The 26,756-nt window shown below is 48.0% G+C and overlaps 1 protein-coding gene across 1 annotated transcript in view; it reads left to right on the top strand.

Moving 5' to 3' along the window:
• Positions 1-26,756, top strand: part of SLC20A2 (solute carrier family 20 member 2) — a 114,189-nt gene that overhangs the window by 66,204 nt on the left and 21,229 nt on the right. The window contains exons 4-6 of the mRNA XM_021078067.1: positions 6,294-6,434; positions 7,986-8,069; positions 13,030-13,146. Coding sequence (XP_020933726.1) covers positions 6,294-6,434; positions 7,986-8,069; positions 13,030-13,146 — 342 coding nt within the window. The remainder of the gene's footprint in view (positions 1-6,293; positions 6,435-7,985; positions 8,070-13,029; positions 13,147-26,756) is intronic.

Below are 26,756 nucleotides of genomic sequence, written 5' to 3'. Positions count from 1 at the left end.
ACAGAGTTATCACTCTGGCTCAGTGGGTTAAGAACTAGTATCCATGAGGATGCGAGTTCTATCCCTGACCTTGCTCAGTGGGTTAAGGATCTGGCATTGCCGTGAGCTGTGACATAGGCCAGCAGCTGCAGCTCTGATTCTACCCCTAGCCTGGGAACTTCCATATGCTGCAGGTGCAGCCCTAAAAAAAGATATGTTGAAAATAGAGAAGAAATAAGGAGAAACACTGGTAAAGTGAAATCTTTTTTTTTTGGCTGCACCCCGAGGCATGCAGAAGTTCTTGGGCCAGGGATTGAACCGGCACCACAGCAGTGACAATGCTGGGTCCTTAATCACCTGAGCCACCAGGGAACTCCAAAGTTTAGTCTTAACAGAGGTTTCTCCTTCCATTGGGGAGTGGCCATGCTAAAGGAGATATGTTTGGTGGCTGCACAAGGGCCTGGGGTGGACAGAAAGCCTGTGAGTCAAGCTCCACATTACGGCTAGCTTTCTGTGTGGACAGCATAACTTGTCCAGTTTTTTGGTTTTCCCACCCCTGGCCGTGGTCTCTACATTCAAAGAATGAAGGGTACTTACCTCAACTAGAATTTAGGTTAACCAGAGCAATTTGGGGTTTTGCTTGAATTGACCTGATTTTGTTTGCTTTTGGTTTCTCTCACTCTCTCGCTCTCTTTTTTTTTTTTTGGTGTGTGGTTAGATGAATATCAAAGCTTGTTTTGTTGGAAAGTTGTGAGTTACTAGCCTTTTTTTTTTTTTTTAATTCCTTTTTGGCCACCCTGCGGCCAGAGTTCCCGGGCCAGGCATCAGATCCGAGCCACAGCTGTGACTTTCACTGCAGTGGCGGCAGCATTGGATCCTTAACCCATGGTGCTGGGCCGGGGATCAAACCTGTGTCCCAGAACTCCAGAGACGCAGCCGATCCCCTTGCATCATAGAGAAACTACTACCTAGACTATTTTACTTTATTTTTTATTATTTTTTTGTCTTGTATCTTTTTAGGGCCCCACCTACGGCATCTACCTAGACTCTTTTAAATTAGGTTCCTTGCAGATGGGAGCTGTGTGATTTTAAGGTAGTGATATAATTCTTCCTGGACAAAAACCAAGGTGGTTCTGTTCAGATGCCTGAATTCTTCTAGTCTTCCTCTTTTAAATTCAGCATCCCTTTCTTTTCCTCCTTCTCGTCCTCTGTCTTTCTATGCTACTTGATTTTATTTTTTTCTTTTTTCTTTCTGAACTTTGTCCCAGGCCCTGGGGCCTCTGTGCCTTCTGGTGGAGTGTGGTAGCATGAAGATGTTTGGACAGAAGAAGTTGTTCATGCAGCCACATTTCCCGAACAAGATATCTTTGGGGACTCGTGCTTAGCCCTAAAGCCACAGCTGATCCACTTAATATGAAGCTGCCAGTGGCTCCCCAAATCCATGGAGAATGCAAAACCCACCATCTTCTCTTAGAAATACAATAGCATGGGAGTTCCCGTCGTGGCTCAGTGGTTAACGAATCCGACTAGGAACCATGAGGTTGAAGGTTCGATCCCTGGCCTTGCTCAGTGGGTTAAGGATTTGGCGTTGCTGCGAGCTGTGGTATAGTTTGCAGATGCGGCTTGGATCCTGCTTTGCTGTGGCTCTGGTGTAGGCCGGCAGCTACAGCTCCTATTAGACCCCTAACCTGGGAACCTCCATATGCCATGGGGGCAGCCCTAAAAAAGGCAAAAAGACAAAAAAAAAAAAAAAAAAAAAAGGAGAAATACAACAGCATGACATCTCCTGGGACCCCCCTAACATGTGCTGAGCCTTCTCCACCCAGGTTCCCTCGCACCTGCCCTCTATGTCTGCCTCCATGTCATTGGCACCTTCTCTGCCATTCTTTCATCCTGCAGGAGCCTGTGGCCTCAGAGATGCTCACCTTAACTCCTGCTTGCCCCTGTTTGGTCTGGCAGCTCTATCCTGCACTTAATCCCTTCCTTCATTATTTTAGGTTACACTCTCTCTTTTTCCCACTGTTTTTCTTTTGGTTTTTTGTTTGTTTTTTTGCTTTTTAGGGCCACACCTGCAGCATATGGAAGTTCCCAGGCTAGGGGTCCAATCAGAGCTGCAGCTGATGGCATACGCCACAGCCACAGCACGGGTTCTGAGCTGCATCTGTGACCTGTAGCACAGCTCACGGCTACACTGGATCCTTAACCCACTGAGGGAAGCCAGGGATGAAACCCGCGTCCTCATAGATACTAGTCGAGTTTGTTACCACTGAGCCATAACGGGAACTCCCCCCACTGTTTTTCTTTTTGTCTTTTTTTAAGGGCCAAACCCACGGCACTTGGAAGTTCCCAGGCCAGGGGCCGAATTGGAGCTGCAGCCACCAGCCTACGCCACAGCCACAGCAATGCCAGACCTGAGCCATGTCTGTGACCTAGATCCTGAACCCACGTCCCAACGGATGCTAGTCGGGTTTGTTACCACTGAGCCGCAATGGGAACTCCAGGGACTAGTTGTTTTAAAAATAAAGCCAGGAGTTCCTGTCATGGCTCAGCAGTTAGCGAACCTGACTAGCATCCATGAGGATGTGGGTTTGATCCCTGGCCTTGCTTAGGATCCAGCATTGCTATGGGCTGTGGTGTAGGTTGCAGATGCAGCTTGTATCCCGCCTTGCTATGGCTCTGGTATAGGCCAGTGGCTACAGCTGCAATTGGACCCACAGCCTGCATATGCTGCAGTGCAGCCCTAAAAAGACAAAAAAAGACCAAAAAAATAAGGAAAATAAAGCCAGAGGAGTTCCCTGGTGGTGCAGTGGGTAAAGGATCCAGCATTGTCACTGCCGTGGCTCAGGTCACTGCTGTGGTGTAGGTTTAGTCCCTGGCCTGGGAACTTCCTCATGTGGTAGGCATGGCCAAAAAAAATTAAAAGTAGGAGTTCCCGTTGTGGCTCAGTGGTTAACAAATCCGACTAGGAACCATGAGGTTGCGAGTTCCATCCCTGGCTGTGCTCAGTGGGTTAAGGATCCAGTGTTGCCGTGAGCTGTGGTGTAGGTTGCAGACATGGCTTGGATCCCGAGTTGCTGTGGCTCTGGTGAAGGCTGGCAGCTACAGCTCCGATTAGACCCCTAGCCTGGGAACCTCCATATGCCGAGGATGCATCCCTAGAAAAGCCAATAAATAAATAAATAAATAAAAAATAAAAAGTAAAAAGCCAGAGCTTGGAGCATGTTTCACAGCACAGAACCATACTTAGAATGCAAACTTTACAGCACTTCCCCTTGAGGCTCTGTGGGTTAAGAACCCGACTGGTATCCATGAGGATGCGGGCTTGATCCCTGGCCTTGTAAGGATCCAGCATTGCTGTGAGCTGTGGTGTAGCTTTGATTCGACCCCTCACCTGGGACCCCTCAGGTGTGGTCATAAAAAGAAAAAAATGAAAGTAAACTTTATGACTGATAGTCTTACAAAAATTAAAGTGACATAAATGTGTTAAGGGAATGGAATAGACTTAGGCGCATGAATTCAGACCATGAGGTTTTCTTGCCTGAAAGCCACTCTCCTCTCTCTGGCTGACTGTCTAACAGGAGGGTTTGTAAGGAATGGTAGGGGAGTAGGGCTGCCTTTGGGGGGTGAGGGAAAGAGGAGGTGGCTTGGAAGCAGCAGGTTGGGGGGGCAGCATGTCCAGGGGGCCTCACAAGATGAGAGTGGGCCAGAGGCCTTGACCTTGGGAATATCTCAAGTTGAACAGGATTACATTCATGTTGAGAAAAACAGTGCTCGTTTTTCCCGTTGCAGCTCAGTGGATATGAATCTGACTAGTATCCATGAGGATGCAAGTTCCATCCCTGGCCTCTCTCAGTGGGTTAAAGACCCAGTGTTGCCATGAGCTGTGGTGTAGGTCACAGATGCAGCTCAGATTTGACCCGTAACCTGGGAACCTCCATATGCCTCACATTCAGCCCTGAAAGGACACCCCCCCCCAAACAAACAGCTAGTCCCCAAGGAGCCCCGGGCTTAGGTGTCCAGGCTTCAAGGACTCTTCCTGGGCAGCCTAGATGCTGCCATAAAGCCTGTCACCGATTTGGCAGCACAAGGCTGGCCCTTCTCCTCCCAGCACACGTTTCAGGGTCAGACCCGGGGTCACTGCCTGATCCGGCTCAAAGGTCAGCGTGCCTGGCACTCACGGAGTAGCTGTCAGCCTGGCTCCCCAAACTGGGACCTGCATCACCTTTAATGAGCTTCTGTAACTCAGCTATTTTGGGAGAAAATGCCAGGGGTCTGTTGAAAAGTGCTGCTGCTGCCCAGCAACCAGATTTCCAGAATGATCGTTTGGGATTAATGACGTGTCCTGCCCATCAGCCAGACCCTTTGTTCCCCTGCCATCCTATGCGAGCTTTTCAACAACTGTTTCTGAAAGCGGTTCCTCCCCAGCTGATGCTTTTAATACTCCCTGCAGAACTTGATCTGCTTATGAAAATATCTGAGATATAGCCGAGAAAAACACGAAGCTTGGAAGAGGGTGGTGAAATTGAGGTCAAAGGACACAAAGCCAGAACCCAGGGATCCTCTTAACTCCTGAGAATTAGGCTTGATGGGGGTGGGGCGGGGGGGGCACACTGAGAGGAGATTCCCTGCTCGGGGTTAAACATTGCAGCTCCTCCTCACAGGGAGAGGCAAAATTATGAAAAGCAACATGGAGGAGTTCCCTGTGATGCAGCCGGCTAAGGATCTGGCATTGTCACTGCTGTGGCTCAGGTTCTGTCTCTGACCCAGGAACTTACACATGCCTCAGGCTTGACCCCCCCCCCAAAAAAAAAGTGTTCCCGTTGTAGCTCAGTGGTAATGAACTGGACTAGTGTCCATGAGGATGTGGGTTTGATCCCCGGCCTCACTCAGTGGGTTAAGGATCTGATATTGGCTGTGAGCTATGGTGTACGTAGGTCACAGGCGCGACTCGCATCTGGCACTGCTGTGGTGTAGGGCGGCAGCTGCAGCTCCAGTTCACACCCTAGCTTGGGAACTCCCATATGCTACATGTCCAGCCCTAAAAAGCAAAAAAAAAAGTGCAATTACAGTCTCTTTTATTGTATTCAGCATAAGGTTATATTCATCTCAGATGCACAACATCACGATTCGATATTTGTGTTTTACAGTCTTGTACCAGCTAATGTTCATGGCCACTATCTGGCTATAAGGCATAACTACAATGAAATCTTTTTCAATGTGCAGCCTTTCTTGTTTCTCTTGTATTCATTAGTCTTTAACCTCCCTCTTGGTCCTGGTCACATGTGACATTAGAACTAACCTGTCACCAGCACCTTTACCTGAACATGACAGGGGCAGAATGATTGGCATCAAGAGGCCTTTCTTAAACCACTTTCAAACATTTTCCTTTAAATAAGTCATCATTAAACAAAAACAGATTCACAGACTTCAAAGACAAGCTTATGGTCACCAAAGGGGACAGGTGGAGGCGGGGTTTGGGGTTGGCACCATTGTTTATGGAATGGATGGTCAGCAGGGACCTGCTGTGGAGCACAGGAATCTTTCGCGCTCTCTCTCTGGTTTTTTTTTTTTTTTTTTTTTTTTTGCTTTTTAGGGCTGCACCTGCAGCATATGGGGGTTCCTGGGCTAGGGGTCAAATCGGAGCTATAGCCGCCAGCCTACACCAGAGCCACAGCAATGCAGGATCCGAGCTGCGTCTGCGACCCACACCACAGCTCATGGCAACACTGGACCCTTAACCCACTGAGCAAGGCCAGGGATCAAACCCACAACCTCATGGTTCCTAGTCGAATTTGTTGCCACTGCACCACAACAGGTACTCCCAGCTCGGGGATCTCTACTCAGTATTCTTTTATTTTTTTGGCTGCACCTGTGGCCTGTGGAAGTTCCCAGGCCAGGGATCGAATCTGCGCCACAGCGGTGACAAAGCTACATCCTCTTCTTAAGAGGGAACTCCTCTTCTTAATATTCTCTGATAATCTATGTGGGGAAATAATCTGAAAAAGAAGGGATGTGTGTGTATGTATCACTTTGCTGTATAGCAGATATGATCACAACATTGTAAGTCAACTAGACGTCAATGACATTTTGAAAAATGATAAAAATAATGTCTTTATTGCCCTTTGGTGATGAAGGGTGTTCCTTTGGCTAAAGTTATTTGAGAGCTCTTTCTCAGGACTTTGTAAAGAAAACAGTCCACAGATCATTAACCCCAGGGAGGCATCAGGCAGGGGTTGGGTTTTTTCCTTCTGTGGCTGTTTGAGACCAGCACCAGGGGTCTGACTTCTCTCTTTCTGTTCTGTTCTTCAACGCAGGCTCGGCTGTCTGGCAGCTCATCGCGTCTTTCCTGAGGCTGCCGATCTCGGGGACTCACTGTATCGTGGGGTCCACCATCGGCTTCTCCCTGGTTGCAATCGGTACAAAAGGCGTGCAGTGGATGGAGCTGGTCAAGATCGGTAAATGCCTTTTTCTTTTACTCTATAGGAAGGAGAGTTGACATTTCCTAGAGTACGTTTTATTAAAAGTTTCCATTCTGTTTTTTTTCTTTGCATATGAATGTTTCAAAGACCTCTATGGATAATATGTTTTCCCATAAAACTTCTGTTAGTAGAGATGCTGAACTGTTACATGTCAGGCAGTTTTTTACCTCCCGATTCTCTGTTTAATGCTACATTGTCCTCTAGCTTTGAAAAGCAGTATTGGATTTCCTGCTGTGGTGCAGTGGGTTATGAATCCGACTGCAGCAGCTTGGGTCGCTGCAGAGGTGCGGGTTTGATCCCCGGCCTGGCACAGTGAGTTAAGGATCCAGTGTTGCTGAAGCTGTGGCTCAGATTTGATCCCTGGCCTGGGAACTTCCATATGCTGTGGGTACAGCCAGAAAAAGAAAAAGAAAAAAGAAAAGCAGCATCTCTCTGTTGTTCCCAGGTAGTTCAGAAATTTATCTCGTCGAAATTGAGAGGTAATTAATCAGAGAGAGACTGGGCCCTTGTCCAGGAGTCACGATCATGGGGAGGCATGGAAGGGAGCCCAGTGGTCCTTTACCTCGTTGTGTCCAGGAGACCCTGTCTGCCCACACAGGAAGCTCTCCACTGTTCCCTCTGGGTTGTGGGCTGCAGAGAGGTCTGGCAGCCTACTGCCTGCCTCTGACTTCAGCGAGAGGGAAATCCATTCAGCCCCATAAATACCAAGGTGCCCAAGGTGCAAAACATTCGCTCACCCATCTCCATCCTTTGAAGGACCTCAGTGGCCTCAGGAGGAGCCCTGGGCTGAAAAGAGTCCTGACCTGCCAAGCAGGACACAGAGGCCAGGGAACTTGCCTGATCCCAGGATACTCACCTGAGATCCCATGAAACTCTCCTGAGAGCCCATGGAACTCACCCTAGATCCCAGGAGACGCAGCTGAGGCCTCAGGAAGTACACCTGAGAGCTGTGGTTCTAGAACAGTGGTTCTCAATTCTGGCTGCAGTTTAGAATTACCTGGAAGACAACTTAAAGATGTCAGTGGCCAGACCCCATTCCAAACCTTTTCAATCAGGATTCTGCAGGTAGAGCCACAGCATAGCTAGGTCTCCAGTGGGCAGCCAGAGGCTGCAGGGTGACAGGACCAGGCTGGCCTTGGCAAATGTAATGGAAGGTGGCCCCCTTTTCGGTGACCCTTACTGCTGGCACAGGGAATGGGGCTCCTTGTGGATTGACAAGAAGGGCAGGCAGAAGGGACTCGTGGGAATCAGCGAACTGTCTGCTGAGGCCGGATCTGAGGGTGGCGGGGGTACCTGGGGGCGGGAGAGTGTGCACTTGTGTGGGGCTGGGGTTTGTATCTGGGACAGTGACCCTGTGTGGAGTCAGTCCGCCAGGGCAGTGGGCCTGTTGGGTCCTGAGTTAAAGTGCATAATTCCAGGAATGTTCATTAATGTACATGCCTTATGTCAGTTCGCACTGTATTAGAGAAATAGGACCTGAATTATGTAGAATTTTAACATTCATTAGACTTTTTTTTAATTATTCAGTTGCTTCTTGGTTTATATCTCCACTGTTGTCTGGTTTCATGTCTGGCGTGCTGTTTGTACTGATCAGAATGTTCATCTTAAAAAGGTAAGTGAGGCTATTATTATTATTATTTTTTTTTTTTTTTTTTTTTTTTGTCTTTTTGCTATTTCTTGGGCCGCTCCCGCGGCATATGGAGGTTCCCAGGCTAGGGGTCCAATCGGAGCTGTAGCCACCGGCCTACGCCAGAGGCACAGCAACACGGGATCCAAGCCGCGTCTGCAACCTATACCACAGCTCACGGCAACGCCGGATCGTTAACCCACTGAGCAAGGGCAGGGACCGAACCCGCAACCTCATGGTTCCTAGTCGGATTCGTTAACCACTGCGCCACGACGGGAACTCCATTATTATTATTTTTTACTAAGTGTTTAAATCTGATTTGGGTCCCCCTTGATTAAAATTAGTAGAGCAGGGGCAGAGGAATAATTGTCAAGACACAGCCCCCAGAAGTTGGACTCAGACATGATTACAAAGCGGCGGGAAGAGTTCTGGGTAAAGTATGCAGCCCTGGAAGTGAGGTCATCGGTCAGCAGTCCCAGGCACTGCACACAGACCTCAGGAAGGAGAGGTCATCATTTCTTTTTCTTTTTTCTTTCTTTTTTTTTTTTTTTTTGTCTTTTTGCCTTTTCTAGAGCCACTCCCGCGGCATATGGAGGTTCCCAGGCTAGGGGTCCAATCGGAGCTGTAGCCGCCAGCCTGCACCAGAACCACAGCAACTCGGGATCCGAGCTTCGTCTGCAACCTACACCACAGCTCACTGCAACGCCAGATCCTTAACCCACTGAACAAGGCCAGGGACCGAACCCGCAACCTCATGGTTCCTAGTCGGATTCGTTAACCACTGAGCCACAACGGGAACTCCCATCATTTCTTGAATGCTAAACAGAATAGAGCGAGATTGATTCTGGTTTTGAAATTGGCACTGAAAACAGCCAGAGAATTTCTTTACCCAAGATGCAAGGTAAATTCTGTTCCTGAAGGCAGAAAGGAAGCTTGAGTGCCTGGCTTTTTTCCTGTCCTTGAGGATAGGAGAAAGAGAAGGAAATAGGAATTCCCACTGTGGCTCAGGGGATTCAGGATCCCACACTGCTCTGGCTGTGATGCAGGCGAGCAGCTGCAGCTCCAATTCAACCCCTATCCTGGGAGCGTCCATCTGCTGCAGGTGCGGCCCTAAAAAGCAAAAAGCAAAAAGCAAAAAAAAAAACCGGAGGAAATATACCTATTGGAGGTACATTTTTTTTAAACTCAATGAATTTTATTACATTTATAGTTGTACAACGATTAACACAACCCATGGGGGTACATTTTTTATCAAAAATAGAATGAGCTAAAAATGAAAACCTACTGAGATCAGTATTCTAGAAAAAACCCTTGGTAGCATGTTCCTGCCTGTCGGGGTTGTTGCACCTGCTGCTCTCCTTTGGTCACTGAGTTATACACAGGCCAGCACATCAGGGTCAGCCCGCCTTCAGCTGTCCCCTTGCTAAGTCTGGATGGGCTCTGCCTCTCGGATGATCGCAAACTTGCCAGGCCTTCTCTGTTAACATCTTGGAAGTTGCCACCCTCTCTTGCCTGCTTGCCACCCCCCCTTTATTTCCCTGCCAAGAGCCCATTCCTGGGGGCAAGCTCCTCCTCCTCCTCCTCCTCCTCCTCCTCCTCCTCCTCCTCCTCCTCACTTCTGCTAAAGCCTTTCTTCTCTCCCACCTCCAGCTTCCGGTCTGTCACCTCTCTGTATTCCCACATGCTCAGTGCTTTCTCATCACCAACTCTCACATGTCTCAGTGTTTGCTCTCTTGCTTGGTCCCCCGTTGGCTCCCTGACTATAAGATCTGTGAGAATAGAAACCCTGTCCGTTCATGCGGGTAGGCCAGTGCCCAGCTCTGCTTAGCCCTTCAGAGATGCCAGTTGAGTATCTGTTAAGAGGGCAGGGTGGATGCTTGGATGGGGGGGGCGGATGATGGGTGGATGGAAGGATAGAAGGGAGGGAGGAGGGAAGGAGATGCGTCTCAGCGAGACAGCTGGCCTTTTCATTTTAAGAACAGGTTATTTGACTAGAAAACAAAGTGACTCATGGACAGGGAGAACAGACTTGCGGTTACCAAGTGGTGCGGGTTGGGAGAGGGATGAAGTAGGAGGTTGGAGTTAGCAGATGTAAGCTATTCTGCACAGAGGGGATAGTCAACAAGGTCCTACTGTATAACACAGGGAACTACATTCAGTGTCTTATAATAGGAGCTCCCCTCGTGGCTTAGTGGTAATGAACCTGACTAATATCCATGAGGACTTGGGTTTGATCCCCAGCCTCTCTCAGTGGGTTAAGGATCCCGAGTTGCCATGAGCTATAGGTGACAGTTGCAGCTTGGATCTGGCGTGGCTGTGGCTTAGGCTTGTAGCTACAGCTCCGATTCGCCCCCTAGCCTGGGAACTTCCATATGCTGCAGGTGCGGCTCTTAAAAAAAAATGTCCTATGATAAACTATAATGGAAAAGAATAGTGTTTTTAAAATGTAAAGGAGTTTTCTGGTGGCTCAGCAGGTTAAGGAGCCAGTGTTGTCACTGCCATGTCTCTGGTTACAGCCATGGCATGGGTTTGATCCCTGACTCTAGAACTTCTGCATGCCGTGGGTGCAGCACGTTTTGCTGGACAGCAGAAATTAACACAACATTGCAAAGCAACTGCACTTCAATTTTTTTAAAAAAGAGGGAATTCCCATCGTGACTCAGCGGTAATGAACCTGAGTAGTATCCATGAGGATTCGGGTTCGATCCCTGGCCTCGCCCAGTGGGTTAAGGATCTGGCATTGCCACGAGCTGTGGTGTAGATCAAAGATGAGGTTCAGATCCCGTGTTGCTGTGGCTGTGGCGTAGGCCAGCAGCTGTAGCTCCAATTGGATCCCTAGCCTAGGAAATTGCACATGCTGCAGGCGCAGCCCTAAAAAGACCAAAAACAAAAACAAACAAACAAAAAGGAGTATGTTATTTGAGAAAACATAAGATGTTTCAGTTAAAACAAGCAAACTGAAGGCTTTACACCTTGTGAGAGGTTACTGGCTGGGAGTCTTTCTTGAGCAACTCTTGTCCCCAAGAAAACAACATTTTGGAACCAGAGGCATTTGAGCATCTCAGCGTTTTGTTTTCAGTTCAGCCCGGGTTCCTCTTTTAGGGACCCAGCAGGTCAGGAAAGGGCCCGCCCCTCGTCCCAGACTCCTGCCCACCCTTTCCTACCTGCTCTTCACCTGCCCTGCCTCTGACTGTGTCTGGGACACCCTGGGGCGGAATCCCCTTCCAGCCCTGATCTTGCCTTTCCTTTCGTCTTACTTCCCTTCAGCCCAGGCCTCCCGACAAGGACTGGTGGCCACCTAAGACCTTCCAGAATGGCTTCTTGATGAGGATGAGTTGTGCATTCTGCCAACATCCTTATTTCCACACGTTTGCATTTGACAGTAAGACTGTGAGACAGTCTCCACTTATTCTTACTTCTGTAGCTCTGTAGGTGTTTAGACTTCATGTACCCTTTTTTTTTTTTTTTTTTTTGGCTGCGCCTGTGTCATGCAGATGTTCCCAGGCCAAGGATCAAACTCAAGCCACAGTAGTGACAATAGCAAATCCTTAACTGTTAGGCCACTGGGTAATTCCCCCATTTTTTCCTTGTATCGTGAGTAGCTCTTGTCAGTATACAAGAGTATCTTATATGGTTATTAGAAATTAACCCTTTTTGAATTGTATAAGCAACATTTATGTGCCAGTGCTGTGTTGAGAAGTTCCCAGTTCATATACTTGCTTCAAAATCCTCTGTACCTCCAGGAGTTCCCTCTGTGGCACAGTGGGTAAAGAATCTGACTGCAGTGGCTTGGGTTGCAGTGGAGGCATGGGTTTGATCCCTGGCCTGGTGCGGTGGGTTAAAAGGATCCGGTGTTGCTACAGCTGTGGTGCAGGTCACAGCTGTGGCTCAGATTCAGTCCCTGGCCTGGAAATCTCCGTGTGCCTTGGGTACAGCCATAACATTTAAAAATATGGGAGTTCCATATTTTTTCCGTCATGGTGCAGTGGAAACAAATCCGACTAGGAACCATGAGGTTGTGGGTTCAATCCCTGGCCTCTCTTAGTGGGTTAAGGATCTGGCATTGCTGTGAGCGGTGGTGTAGGTTGCAGATGCGGCTCGGATCTGGCGTTGCTGTGGCTGTGGCGTAGGCTGGCAGCTTGTAGCTTTGATTAGACCCCTAGCCTGGGAACCTCCATATGCCATGGGTGCGGCCCTAAAAGCAATATATATATATATCTCCTCTATAGATCTAAACTCTTAAACTCTTAAATTTTTCCTCTGTAAAGTCTCAGTATCTAATACTCTCTCAGGTGTTAGTTTGTCTACAACACAGGCAGCACTATTCCTCTTGAAGTGTTAGATGCAAGAAATGTTGTACCGGAAGCCTAATATTGTAAAAGAAATGTTTCTTAGACAACCCACCATTCTTTCAGCTTTTCCAAGTTGAAGGTTAAATGCTCTGGCTTGTGAAAAGATTCGGAAAATCGTAGCATGTATTTCTATATTTCAACACAGCCAACTGGACCCGTGTCACAGAGTCACACAAAATCGAGTCATAGCACTGTGGTGCTGAAGTCCCTTGCCTCTCTCAGGGCGTCCTCAAAGAGTCAAGTCTCAAAGTGTTGGTCGAAGGTGGATTTTTAGGGTCAGTGTGAGCTTAGCTAGAGGAGGGAGCACCATGGGTTCTGAAACTGATGCCTGCTAGGGACTTAGTCCCAGCCTCACCAGTTCCCTGTCCCTAAATCTACCGCCAGCTCATGTGATCCCAGCACTTTGCCTGCATCTGCCAGGCACAGTAAGTGTCCCTTGGGAACAGCACTCCCGTGGGAGGGACAGCCCAAGACAGGGACAGGGCCACACGGGCTGGGAGGACGTCCCCGTAACAGCGTCCGGTGTCCTTTGCCTGTGCTGCCCACAGAGGCCCCCGGAGTCCTGACCTCCCCCCTTGTCTCGTTATCATGCAGGAGGACCCTGTGCCCAACGGCCTCCGGGCGCTTCCCGTGTTCTATGCCGCCACCATCGCCATCAACGTCTTTTCCATCATGTACACGGGGCACCAGGTAAGGACCTCGGAACCGCGTGGCCGGGCACGTTCAAGTCTAGTATTCAAGTCTAGGGCGTGGTGGATTGGGGGCCCCCACTGCTCTTGGCTGTGGATCGAAAGCTTTACTCAGTGTCATTAGGGAGAAGTGGAAAGAGCAGGAAAAGCACTTGTTTGAGATCCTCGGGAGATAACGTGAAGTGCAAAAGCAGCAGACTTTCAGGTTTGCAACGAGAAAGTGGAAAGCCCCTTCTAGCCCCATTCCCTGTGCTGAATTTTTTTTCCTCAGAATGGGATCTCAGCAGAGCCTCCTGTTCTGAGAGGCCCAGAGGGGGCCCTGGAGTACGTGTGGACAGCAGCCCTATATCCTAACAGGCCAGGGGCCCCCTCACATGGCCCTGAGCACAAACATGCAGCTTGTCAGACTAGTGACTCTAGTGATTCGAGCTGTGCTTTCTTTTTTTTTTCTTTTTTTCCGATACTGAAAGCAATGATGAACTTCTTTTCAGAATTGCTCTTTTTGTTCCCATTCTTTTTTTTTATGAGGATTTGTAAATTTGTAAAGGATTTGTTCTTTTTTACAAGGATTTAGTGTGTTAGTGGGGGAGGGCAGGGTTAAAAGTACCTTTCGGGAGCTCCCGTCATGGCTCAGTGGTTAACGAATATGACTAGGAACCAAGAGGTTGTGGGTTTGATCCCTGGCCTTGCTCAGCGGGTTGACGATCCGGCGTTGCTGTGAGCTGTGGTGTAGGTTGCAGACGAGGCTCGGATCCTGCGTTGCTGTGGCTCTGGTGTGGGCCGGTGGCTACAGCTCTGATTGGACCCCTAGCCTGGAAACCTCCATGTGCTGCAGGAGCGGCCCTAGAAAAGGCAAGAAGGCCAAAAAAAAAAAGTTCCTTTCGGAGTCCCCATTGTGGCTCAGCATAAACAAACCTGGCTAGTATCCATGAGGATGTGGATTCGATCCCTGGCCTCGCTCAGTGGGTTGAGGATCCAGCATTGCTGTGTGCTGTGGCTTAGGTCATAGATGCAGTCTCGGATCTGATGTTGCTGGGCCGTGGTGTAGGCTGCCCGCAGTTGCAGCTCTGATTCAACCCCTAGCCTGAGAACTTCCGTGTGCTGCATATGCAGCCCTAAAAAGAAAAAAAAAAAGCTTCTGTCCTTTACATTTGCAGTGGGTGCATCAAAACTTACATACGGTATTGCGTATGGTGTCCATTTCCCCATTGAGGAGCTGGTAGTATCGTGTTTCTGCACCCGCTTTGGTAGAGAGGGTTGTCTGTTTCTCTCTCTGAAGCGCACCTCCTACAGCCAGATCCCGAACGCATCCATCACTGTCAGGGTATCTGAAGTCAGCAGATACGGTAGTTTGGGTTGTTTTTCTTCTCATTCATGTCCCGTAAGGATTAAGATTCAGCTATTCCCCATATCTGACAAAAATCCCCTCCTCTCTGTTCAAAAGATAAAGATTCTGCTAAATGGAGGGAATCCTTTTTTTTTTTTTTGCTTTTCAGTGCAGCACTTTTGGCATAGGGAGGTTCCCAGGGTAGGGGTCTAATCAGAGCTAATCAGCTGCCGGCCACTGGCAGAGCCACAGCAACACCAGATCCAAGTCTTGTCTGCAACCTACACCACAGCTTACAGCAATGCTGGATCTTTAACCCACTGAGTAAGGCCAGGATCGAACCCGACAACCTCATGGTTTCTAGTCAGATTCATTTCTGCCGCCCTGCCCCACGACGGGAACTCTGGGAATCCTTATTAATCATTCCAACTGGATCTTCTCAAGGCGGTTTTTCTCAGGTTTAATAGCCGTATGTAATTATGTGTCTGTGTACTGCACCCTTCCTGAATGACTCAACACTTTGTAATCTTCTGCTTTGGCGTCTCTGCAGCGCTCAGGATGTGGCTCTTATAAGCTCGGAGTATTTGTGGGCAGGGCTCTCAGACGGCGGGTGAAAGCTGGGGTGCGGTGGGGGTGGGGCATCCCAGCTGCTTTAAGTTGCACATTGTTGTGAGCTGGAGGGAGATGCAACCCTAGCATCCTCAGGTAACACTGGCCTGTTGGCCTTTCGGGCTGGACTGCTCACAGACTATGAAGTGAGTTTGCCACGACTGTTTGCCGTTACATTAAAAAAACCACACGCAGGAGTTCCCGTCGTGGCACAGTGGTTAACGAATCCGACTAAGGAACCATGAGGTTGCGGGTTCGATCCCTGCCCTTGCTCAGCGGGTTGGCGATCCAGTGTTGCCATGAGCTGTGGTGTAGGTTGCAGACGCGGTTCAGATCCCATGTTGCTGTGGCTCTGGTGTAGGCAGGTGGCTACAGCTCCAATTGGACCCCTAGCCTGGGAATCTCCATATGCCACGGGAGCGGCCCAAGACCAAGAAATAGCAAAAAGACCAAAACAAACAAACAAACAAACAAACAAACAAACAAAAAAAACCACACGCAGAGAGAAAGCAATTCTGTACCACGAGGTTCACCCCACCCCAAGTCCATGCTCTCCTGAAGCGTCACAGCTTTTTTTTTCAACCTTGTAGAAGTTTTATGTCTTAGGGAGTTTAGCAGGTTCAGCAGGTTAAGGACCCGATGTTATCTCTGTGGGGTTCGGGTTGGATCTTTGGCCTCCCTCAGTGGGTTAAGGATCTGGTGGTGTTGTGGCTGTGGTGTAGGCCCGTACCAGCAGCTCAGATTTGACCCCTAGCCTGGGAACTTCCATATACTGCGGGTACAGCCCTAAAAAAGAAAAAAAAGTTTTATGTGTTAGAAAATATACAGACAGGAGTTCCTTTTGTGGCTCAGTGGGTTAAGAACCCCATATAGTGTCCGTGAGGATGTGGTTTGATCCCCGGCCTCGCTCAGTGGGTTAAGGACCCGCTGTTGCCAAAAGCTGTGGTGTAGGCTGAAGCTGCAGCTCCAGTTCAACCCCTAGTTCAGAAACTTCCATGTGCTGCAGGTGCAGCCTTTAAAAAGAAAACAAAACGTGCAGACATAATTACAGGAGCACTCTCATTTACAGAATATACCGTAGGATGACCAAAAGTCGTATCCAGCTCTCACAAGGGATAATGGTCCACTTCATTCAGTTTCACCCTAGAAAACATGACCTTTTAGCATCTCAGTCCGTTCCTGGAGTGCTGGGCAGGCCCCGAGCACCAGGTGGAAAGTAACCTGTAGCCGAGAGAGCTCTGCCCACCTGAGCCCTTGCTCTTAGTTCTCTCTAGGCTCTCAGAGCCCAGCTTAGCTGCACAAAGAGCCAGGCAGCTGTCAATAGGCAGACACCTGCTGGTTGGTGATTTGAGAGATGAGCAAATGAAGGCTGGGTGCCTTTGTCGTGCCGAGTCCTAGAAACAGGAATTGATGTAAACGATGATCATGTGTCCCTGTTTCTGCGTTTTATTTTTTGAGCCTCTATTCTTGCTCCCTTGCTCTTGGTCCAAATGTCAGAGGACCAAAACTGTGTGAATTTTATTAAAATTTGACTTTTTATGTACTCACCTATTTTCTCTTTTTTATTCACCTTTTTTCTACTGCTCTTTTTTGGTGTAGTTTTATTGCAGATCTGCTAAAAGAATCATATTCCCGGAGTTCCCATTGCGGCTCAGTGGTAATGAATCCGACTAGTATCCATGAGGACGCAGGTACCATCCCTGGCCTCGCTCAGTGGGTTAAGGATCCGGTGCTGCCATGAGCTGTGGTGTAGGTTGCAGACTCGGCTCAGATCCAGCATTGCTGTGGCTGTGGTGTAGGCCGGTAGCTACAGCTCCAATTGGACTCCTAGCCTGGGAACTTCCATCCGCCACAGGTGTGGCCCTAAAAAGAAAATCGTATTTCTAAGAGATTAAGTTATTCTAGAGAAAATGAAACTATGTAATGGGTTGCGGCAACTTAAGGATGATATAAATACCTCATAGAGAAGTTGTGCGAAATAAATGATAGGAGTTCCTTGGATAGCTCTGCACCAGGATCCAGCGCTGTCACTGTAGCAGCTTGGGTCACTGCTGTGGCTCAGCTTCGATTCCTGGCCTGGGAACTTGCACATGCTGAGGATGTGGCAAAAATAAATAAATAAATAAATAAATAAATAAATAAGTGCTTTTACTGAGCTGATTTTTTTTTTTTTTTTTTTTTTTTGTCTTTTTGCCTTTTCTACCTCTGCTTCCTGCGGCATATGGAGGTTCCCAGGCTAGGGGTCGAATCAGAGCTGTAGCCACGGGCCTACACCCCAGCCATAGCAACTCGGGATCCGAGCCGCGTCTGCAACCTACACCATAGCTCACGGCAACGCCGGATCCTTAACCCACAGAGCAAGGGAAGGGACCGAACCCACAACCTCATGGTTTCTAGTCGGATTCGTTAACCACTGTGCCATGACGGGAACTCCTGAGCTGAGTTTAACATGAATTGATCCTTTGCATCTTCTGAAGTCCTCTAGGAAACTGGTGATATTGCCAACACCCTCTAAGGTGGGAAACAGGCCCAGCAGTGCCGACTGGTACCTGCGGTCATGTAACTAGTAGGGTGCAGAACCAGACTTGGAGGTGGGCAGACTAGTTCTGAGCCCCAGCCTTGGTTAGGACATTCTGATTGATGTCAGACACCGTATCTAGGGCCTATCATTAATGTCACCGTTAATGACAGTCACAATACATCAACTTCATGCATTCTTTCCCTCCTCTTCACACGTTTTAAAAAATGACTTCCAAGGAGTTCCTGCTGTGGCACAGTGGGTTAAAAATCCAGTGTTGCCACAGCTGTGGCCTAAGTCGCAGGTGCAGCTCAGATTCGATCCCTGGCCTGGGAATTTCCGCATGCCACGGGTACAGCGGACAAAGAAAAAAACATTACTTCCAATACATTTGGAAGCCTGGCGCTGTGTTTTTTCTGTTTATTTAATGGCCAAGTAATGTGAGTCTACATTTTAAAGTAAAAAAAGAAACAAGCACTTGAAAATTTTCCTTTCTACTTAAATTTTTTCCACTATAAAAGTAAGGTAGGAGTTCCCTCGTGGCTCAGAAAGTTAAGGATCTGGCATAGTCACTGCTGTAGTATGGGCCACTGCTGTAGTGTGGTTTGATCCCTGGCCCAGGGAGTTCCACATGCTGCAGGTGTTGGCAAAATAAAAAGCACAAAATAAAATCTTTGTCAAGAAATAAATAAATATATATATATATATATATATATATATGCACATTATTATATATAAGTAATGTTAAGAGGGTGGCATTTAGAAATACTGAAAAGTCTGAATCTTTTTTTTTCTTTCTTTTGGGTGTGGGGGGGACTGCACCTGCGGCATATGGAGGTTCCCAGGCTAGAGGTTGAGTTGCAGCAATAGCTGCCAGCCTACGCCACAGCCACAGCAATGCAGGATCCAAACCGTGTCTGCAGTCTACACCACAGCACACAGCAATGCTGGATCCTTAAGCCAGCATGTCCTAAGTCATCCTGTCTGTTTTCCCACACAGGTCTGGAGAATTTCTTGCTAGAAGTTTTCCGGGGGGGTGGCTGGCATAAAAAGGGAAGGTAGTCAGAACTGAGGGTACAGCCACTGTGTGCCTCCACTCAGAGAAGGACTTTGCTAATAATGTCTTGGGCCCCTGGGAGTGTTTCCAGAATATCCAGTAGGTGAGCCCAGATCCCTTTTATTTCTTCTTTTTAGGGCCCCACCCATGACATATGGATCCAATTGGAGCTATAGCTGCCAGCCTACACCACAGCACAGCAACTTGGGCTCCAAGCTGTGTTTGTGACCTACACTGCAGTTTGCAGCAATGCTGGATCCTTAACCCACTGAGCCAGGCTAGGGATCAAACCTGCATCCTCATAGACACTGTGTCAGGTTCTTAACCTGCTGAGCCACAGTGGGAACTCCCAGATCCTATTTTAATTTAAACCTTGAAGGTTTTTGCCCTTCAAACTAGACATTAATTACATCCTATCATCTCCTCTGGGGTCATCTGTAGCCGTGGTGGCGTACTTGGGGATGAGGTTGAGCTGGGAAGATTCATTTCTACGATGACTTGGTCCTCTGCTCCCTTCAGAATTTGCCTGCCTTTCTTTCGGTCTGGAATTCACCCCTGTGGGTCCCTTTCTTCCTTAGACCGTTTCTCTTCAACACACCGGGCCCCAGAGAGAAAAGGAAAGAATGAAATTGGCGAACAAAAGAAGAGTGCCAGCCTTAACCTTACTCAGTTTGAACTTTTCAGAGATGCTGACGAATGGCATTTTTATGCACGGAGGTGAATTCAGTGGTTCTCCAAGGACTGTTGAATTACAGTGCACTGTTTTCACTTCCTCTGTTCCTCCTCTCTAAATTATTTTGAAGTTGTTTATATTCCTGGGCTCAGTGTGATCTGTTTTACTTTGCGTTCGCCCTGACGTTTCTCAAAAGTCATCCTTCTCCTTCGGAGGCTGAGTTAGCACTTTAAAAAAATTGCCTGTGCATTTTTGTCCTTAAAAAAATAATTTGCAAGAAGCAAAAGTAACTTGAAATAAAGCGCTCACTTGGGTTGGGTTGGGTTGGAGACAAGCCTGAAGCTTATTTTTAATGAAGGGCTTCAGCTGTGCCGGACCTGGTTTTTGTTCAGCATTTAAAGAATGAAGGCTGAGGTTCGGGGTGTTCTGCTTTGAGTTGTCAGGGGGATCAGCTAATGAAGGTTTCTTTTTTTTTTTTTTTTTGTCTTTTTGTTGTTGTTGCTATTTCTTGGGCCGCTCCCGCGGCATATGGAGGTTCCCAGGCTAGGGGTTGAATCAGAGCTGTAGCCACCGGCCTACGCCAGAGGCACAGCAACGCGGGATCCGAGCCGCGTCTGCAACCTACACCACAGCTCACGGCAACGCCGGATCGTTAACCCACTGAGCAAGGGCAGGGACCGAACCCGCAACCTCATGGTTCCTAGTCGGATTCGTTAACCACTGCGCCACGACAGGAACTCCTAATGAAGGTTTCTAAGTGTGGTCCTAGACCAGCAGCAGCAGCGTCACATGGTCACTTGTCAAAAATGCGGACTCTCAGGCTCACCCCTCATCCCTGCAGAATGGAGCAAGAATGCAGCCCAGTGGTCTGTGTTTGCCAGGAAACGCTCAGGGATCTGATGATGCATGTCCGTTTGGAGGCCCGCTGCTTTAATTACATCTCTACCACAGCCTTTTACCGAAACTCTGCTGTCCTACCATGGTTCCGCAAAGGGCACTCTTCAGAAGCTCTAATGAGCAGCCTTTGCTCACTCCCTACCAGCAGATGAATTCTCCAACTTAACCAGGCCTGGTGTCTGGCTTCCTCGGAGCGGTCTGCACCTGAGACCGGGCTGCCACCGCCTCCTCTTCCTCCTGCGTCTTCTCCCCCTCCTCTTCCCCCTCCTCCTCCATCTCCCCCTCTGTCCCTCCTCCTCTGTTTCTTCCTCCTCCATCTCCTCTCCATCTCCTCCTCCCCCTCCTCCTCTCCCCTCCTCTCCCTCTTTCCCCTCCTCCCCCATCTCCTCCTCCTCTTCTTCCTCTAGTGGCATCTCTTTTGGTCCAGCCCCAAGGAAATCAGAGCATCAACCTCCCCTCAGGTCCCTGCCAACTCGGGAGAGGAGCTTTGTCCTCAGAGGACCTCTCTGTCCCATGTTACCATTTTTGAGTTCTGAGCTGTAGAGAAGCCTGGCATTGCAGCTTCAGTGGTTCTCAGCCCTGGGTTGGGGGGCCCTGGGGTGAGAAGGGTCTCTAGTATCACCAAGAGCTGAATTCAGAGCAGAGTGATTGAAACTCACTTCCTTCTCAGAATTAATATAAATGAAACCCTGGTTTGAGAAAGCTGATACCATACGCAGAAAAAAAAATCCAAATTTAGGAAATAGCATTTTAAAATTTCAAAGTGATGCTTTTTTTGTTATTGTTGTTCTTTTTTTTTTTTTTTTTTTTTTTTTTGTCTTTTTGTCTTTTAGGGCCGCACTGGCGGCACATAGAGGTTCCCAGGCTAGGGGTCTAATCGGAGCTGTAGCCGCCAGCCTACGCCACAGCCACAGCAATGCAGGATCCGAGCCATGTCTGTGCCCTATACCACATCTCACGGCAATGCCAGATCCTTACCCCACTGATCGAGGCCAGGGATTGAACCCTCATCCTAATGGATGCTAGTCAGGCTCATTAACCACTGAGCCATGACAGGAACTCCAACAATGCTTTATTTTCTTAAAGTTGCCCCCAGGATTCCTTTTACATAGGGAGCACCTCTAATGCTTGAATATGTTGATCTAAAACCAAAACAAACCCAAAACTAGTAACTCTGTTCATCAAGTCAGGGAGTAGTAGTAAAAAGAGATTCTACAGGAGTTCCCATCATGGCTGCTAGTTAATGAACCCAACTAGTATCCATGAGGATGCAGGTTCCATCCCTAGCCTCGCTCAGTGAGTTAAGGATCCAGTGCTGCCTTGAGCTGTGGTGTAGATGCAGCTCCGACCCCACCTTGCTGTGGCTATGGTGTAGACTGGCAGCTGCAGCTCTGATTTGAGCGCTAGCCTGGGAACTTCCATATGTCTCGGGTGCAGCCCTAAAAAGACCAAAAATTAAAAAAAAAAAATGATTCTACAGATGAGGTAAACTTGTGTATTAGTTACTGTGGATCGATGTCCACAATACATTGATATGTGAGAAATGAAGGCACAGAACAATATGAAGTGTGATTTACAGCTGTTAAATTTAAGAGGAAAAAAAAGAAATTCTTACAAATACTTTGCAGTGTATGTTTATGTCTAGAAGATGCCTGGAAAGATACACCCCCCCCCCCCCCAAATAGTTAATAGTGTTGGTTCAAGAGGAGAGAAACACGAATTTTTTTTAAATTTTATTCTTATTTATTTATTTTTTGGTCACCCTGTGGCCCATGGAGTTCCTATGCTGCAGCTGTAACAATGCCAAATCCTTTAACCCGCTGTGCAGGGCAAGGATTGAACCTGCATCCTAGACCTATAGAAATGCCACTGATTCCGTTATGCCACAGTGGGAACTCCCAATGAGGAATTTTCATATTTGTTCATCATACAGTTTTATTATACAGCTTTATAATAAGCATATTTTTTTTCCTGTTTCTTTTTAGGGCCACACCTGCAGCATGTGGAAGTTCCCAGGCTAGGGGTTGAATCAGAGTTGCAGCTGTCGACCTACCCCAGAGCCCCAGCAGTGCGGGATCTGAGCTGAGCCTGTGACCTACACCACAGCTCACGGCAACACCAGATCCTTAATCCACTGAGCGAGGCCGGGGATTGAACCTGAGTCCACGTGGATACTAATTGGGTTTGTTACCATTGAGCCAACGCAATGGGAACTCCACAAGCATGTATTATTTATCAAATTAAAAAGAGAAAGGAGAGGGTGTCTAGAGGCTTAAAGTGGAGTTAATTTAAGGAAACTAATATGGCCTAAAGCCTTCTTGGTTTTATAGAAGTTCATTTAATTTTATTAGATGCTAATAATGATTGTCCTATGTGAAAATTGAGAGCGGTGACCGAGTCATGACTCCAGAAGGCTGTGAATTTTTTAAAAAGTTCCATTGACTTCTCCCCCAAGTCCGTTGGATGTTCTGATCTTTGGGGGTTTGGGAAAGAATCGCAAAGATGCTTGAGGTTAGAGCTGAATCACTATTCATCATATCTTTGCTGTTCAGAAAATGAAAGAGCTTGAGATGAAAGGCCATTGAGGGGTTGGAGCGAGGTCTGGGCTTCCGAGCACCCTGTGTGGGTTCCTGGCAGCCACTGTTGGCCCAGGGACCGGGAGCGATTCAAGCCATGGCCTACTTTGCTGTCCACGGGGTGCGGGGCGGCCGTGCCTCGGCACCCTCTCGAGTGTCGTTGCTGGAAACCAACTCGAGAGCCTCACGGGAAGGCAGTTCACTATGAAATATTTTTGTCCACAACTTTGCTGTAAAAATGTCAGCTTTGAATTTTTGGAAGAAAACTAGTTTTCCCTCAGAGGTACATTGACTGAAGTGCTTTTCTCTGCTGGATTTTTGCTTTTAATTAAATTTTTACCCATGAAATTTGATTTTAATGGATTTAGTACAGTTTAGAGCTATAGCCCATAAATAACTGTCAGTCTATGTTTCTTTTTTAATTAAAGTATTGTTGATTTAAAAAATTTTTTATGAAAGTATAGTTGATTTCAGTCTGCGTCTCTTATATGCAGGCTTTAAAGTAAATTCTGATGCTTTTTAAAATTTTTACTTAATTTTTATTTATTAATTTTTTGTGTCTTTTTAGGACCGCACCCACGGCATATGCAAGTTCCCAGGCTAGAGGTCCAATTGGAGCTGCAGCTGCCAGCCAGCACCACGACCACAGCAATGCCAGATCCTTAACCCACTGAGTGAGGCCAGGGATTGATCCTCATGCCTACTAGTCGGGTTCCGTTACTGCTGAGCTACAATGGCAACTCCAATTTTAATTTTAGTTTTTTTAATTTTAATTTTTTTTTTGGCCTCCCTGCAGCATGCGGATCACACCCAGGCCCCAGCAGTGACAAAGCCAGATCCTTAATCCACTGAGCCACCAGGGAACTCCTTTCTTTATTATTGAAGTATTGTTGATTTACAGTGTTGTGTTAGTTTCAGAGGTATAGCAAAGTGATTCAATTTTATACACACACACATTATATAATGAACACTCTTTTTCAGACTCTTCCCTTATACATTATGACAAAATACTGAGCAGAGCTCCTAAACAGAAGGTCCTTGTTGATTATCTATTTTATATATACATATAAAATGTAGCGCACCTCTGTTCATCTCAAACTGCTCATTTATCCCACCTTACCCTTTCCCCTTTGGTAACCAGTGTTTTTCTAGGTCTTATAGGTCTATTTCTGTTTTGTATACGAGTTAATCCTGATGCTCTTTTGATGCCCTATTAACTTACTGAATTGCTGGAATAATTTGGGAAGATGCGAATTCTGTCCCCTTTCTGCTCCTCCCTCTTCTCTTAGGACCCACGTTCTTTTGCCCCTTTGCTCCCCCCTCCCCCCACCCTTGATTTTCATCTGCCCCCACCCCCCACCCCTTCCACCCCCAGCGACGTGAGCCCCTGATCTCCGTCCGGTTCTTGTGACTGAGAGGCCGCCTTCAGAGCCTCTTGGCCACTTCCCAGGCCAGACCGTGCGTGAAGGCAGCTGTGATGGTAAAGGTTCAAGGTGCAGGTGACCCTGTGGCTTCTTGTCTTAAGCGTCAGAAGGTCATGCAGCCGGCCTCAGTTTCTCCCTTTCGGGTGCTGGTCCTCACAGCCCCTGGCCACCACATGACCTCAGGGGAGAGCATGGGCGGGGGGCTTGGAGCAGTGCATGTGGTACCCCCTCTGCCTTTGCTGTGGGCCCCGCTCAGTGTGGATGGAGGGAAATGGGGCCTGAGGGCAAAAGTGTTCGCTCACTGAAATATTTACACATCTGGCGTTGCCATTGTGGTTCAGTGGGTTAAGAACCCTATTAGTATCCATGAGGACACGGGTTCGATCCCTGGCCTCTCTCAGTGGGTGAAGGATCCAGCGCTGCTGCAAGCTGCAGAATAGGTCGCAGATGCGGCTCAGATCTCACTGTTGCTGTGGCTGTGGTGTAGGCTGGCAGCTGTGGCGCCAATTCAGCCCTTAGCCTGGGAAACTCCGTGGGCTGTGGGTGTGGCCTTGAAGAAATAGAAAAGAAAAAGAAATGTACGTATCCCTCTCCCAAACTGCCTCCCCATCCCCAAGGCCCCCAGGGCGCGCCTGTCCTAGATCAGGTTAACATGGTGAAGCCCAAAGTAGAGCAGTTAACAATTTCACCAACAGGAGGAGCCACAGGGGAAGTGGCGAAACGCCTTCAGAAACCAAGTACGTGTAAGCCTTAGTTGGCATTGCCGTTGGCTGATCAGTTTGGCGTTGGTAGTTTACAGCCACCACTCAGGGCAGCAAGAAGCCACCTCACAGTGGTGCTTTACCACCAGGACGCTGACATAAAGATGGAAAACAGAAGCAGGAAGCTGTGGCCACAGGCGTGGCCAGTGAGGTCAGATGGAGTAGTTTTACGAGCAATTCCAAGCCGCGGATCCTGGGACAGAGCCAAGCTGGGGCCAGGCTGCCAGTTCCTCGGTGCAGCCCCACGTGGGGCCATTGCTTCTGGAGTCACTGGAGGTTTGAGGACAGAGTGGCCTGGCCACTGAGTATCTGTGCCCACCAGTGACCCAAGCTTTATTATAGAAAAATGATAAATAATAATAGTTTTTTTTTCATATTTATGTATGCTAATCCTGACTTCCCATTTATAGTATTAAGTACCTCTTCTTCCTCTTACCATTACCAGAATGTCTAGTAATACCTTAACTGAGGAACTTTGAGTTGGCCTAAACATATAAGATGGTTAAGGAGTTTCCTGGTGGCCTCGCAGTTAAGGGCTCAGCATTGTCACTGCTGTGGCCTGAGTCACTGCTGGCATGAGGTCGATCCCTAGCCCTCATGGGCGGGGGGGCTTGGAGCAGTGCATGTGGTACCCCCTCTGCCTTTGCTGTGGGCCCCGCTCAGTGTGGATGGAGGGAAATGGGGCCTGAGGGCAAAAGTGTTCGCTCACTGAAATGAACTTCCACTTGCTGTGGGTGGGTCAAAATAAAAAGGTTAATGGTGTAACAAAGCGTGCATTATGAGTTATTTACTCTAAGAGCAGAGTTTTAAATAGTTTACTCCTTTCAATCTTTTTTTGAAAATTTGAAAACCTTTTTTACAAGTTTAAAAGAGTTGAGGGATGGAAGTTCCCCTTGTAGCTCAGTGGTAACGAGCCCAACTAGTATCCATGAGGATGCAGGTTCGATCCCTGGCTTCACTCAGTGTTAAGGATTCGGTGTTGTTGTGAGCTACGATGTAGGTTGCAGATGTGGCACAGATTCTGTGTTGCTGTGTCTGTGGTGTAGGCTGGCACCTGTAGCTCCAATTGGACCCCTAGCCTGGGAACTTCCTTATGCTGCAGGTGCAGCCCTAAAAAGCAAAAAAAAAAAAAAAGTTGAGGGGTGGTGGGTTCCCCCCGCCCCAGGAGTCATAGACGTGCCAGGCCCTCCTGAAGGGCAGGGCAGTAAATCAGACCCACTGTTCTCTTTAAGAGCAATTTACGAAAGTATGTGTTTATTAGAAATTTTTGAAATTAACAGTACAAAAGTCTCTTCAGTGAGATGGGAGAGCCCCCGCCAGGGTCCATCTCTCTGCAGGAGTAACCACGGATTCTCTCCAGAACTTTTCTGTCTATTTGCATGTGTGGTAGGAGTGAAGGCATCGGGTGGTTTTCTCTTCCAAGCATAAATTGGATCGCCCTACACATACCATGACCCAGCTGGCCTTTCTTTTTTTTTTTTTTTAAGTTTATTTATTTATTTATTTATTTATTTTGGTCTTTTTGCTATTTCTTGGGCCGCTCCCGCGGCATATGGAGGTTCCCAGGCTAGGGGTCGAATCGGAGCTGTAATCTCCGGCCTATGCCAGAGCCACAGCAACGTGGGATTCGAGCCGCGTCTGCAACCTACACCACAGCTCACAGCAACGCCGGATCATTAACCCACTGAGCAAGGGCAGGGAGTGAGCACTCAACCTCATGTATGCTGAGCCACGACGGGAACTCCGAAGCCGATCAATTTTTAATAATTAGCTTACTCATCAATGTAA

The sequence above is a fragment of the Sus scrofa genome, chromosome 17 (assembly GCF_000003025.6).
Source record: "Sus scrofa isolate TJ Tabasco breed Duroc chromosome 17, Sscrofa11.1, whole genome shotgun sequence".
Lineage (NCBI taxonomy): Eukaryota > Metazoa > Chordata > Mammalia > Artiodactyla > Suidae > Sus > Sus scrofa.
The sequence above is the reverse complement of the archived record's forward strand: the minus strand, read 5'-3'. Positions and strand labels throughout refer to the sequence as shown.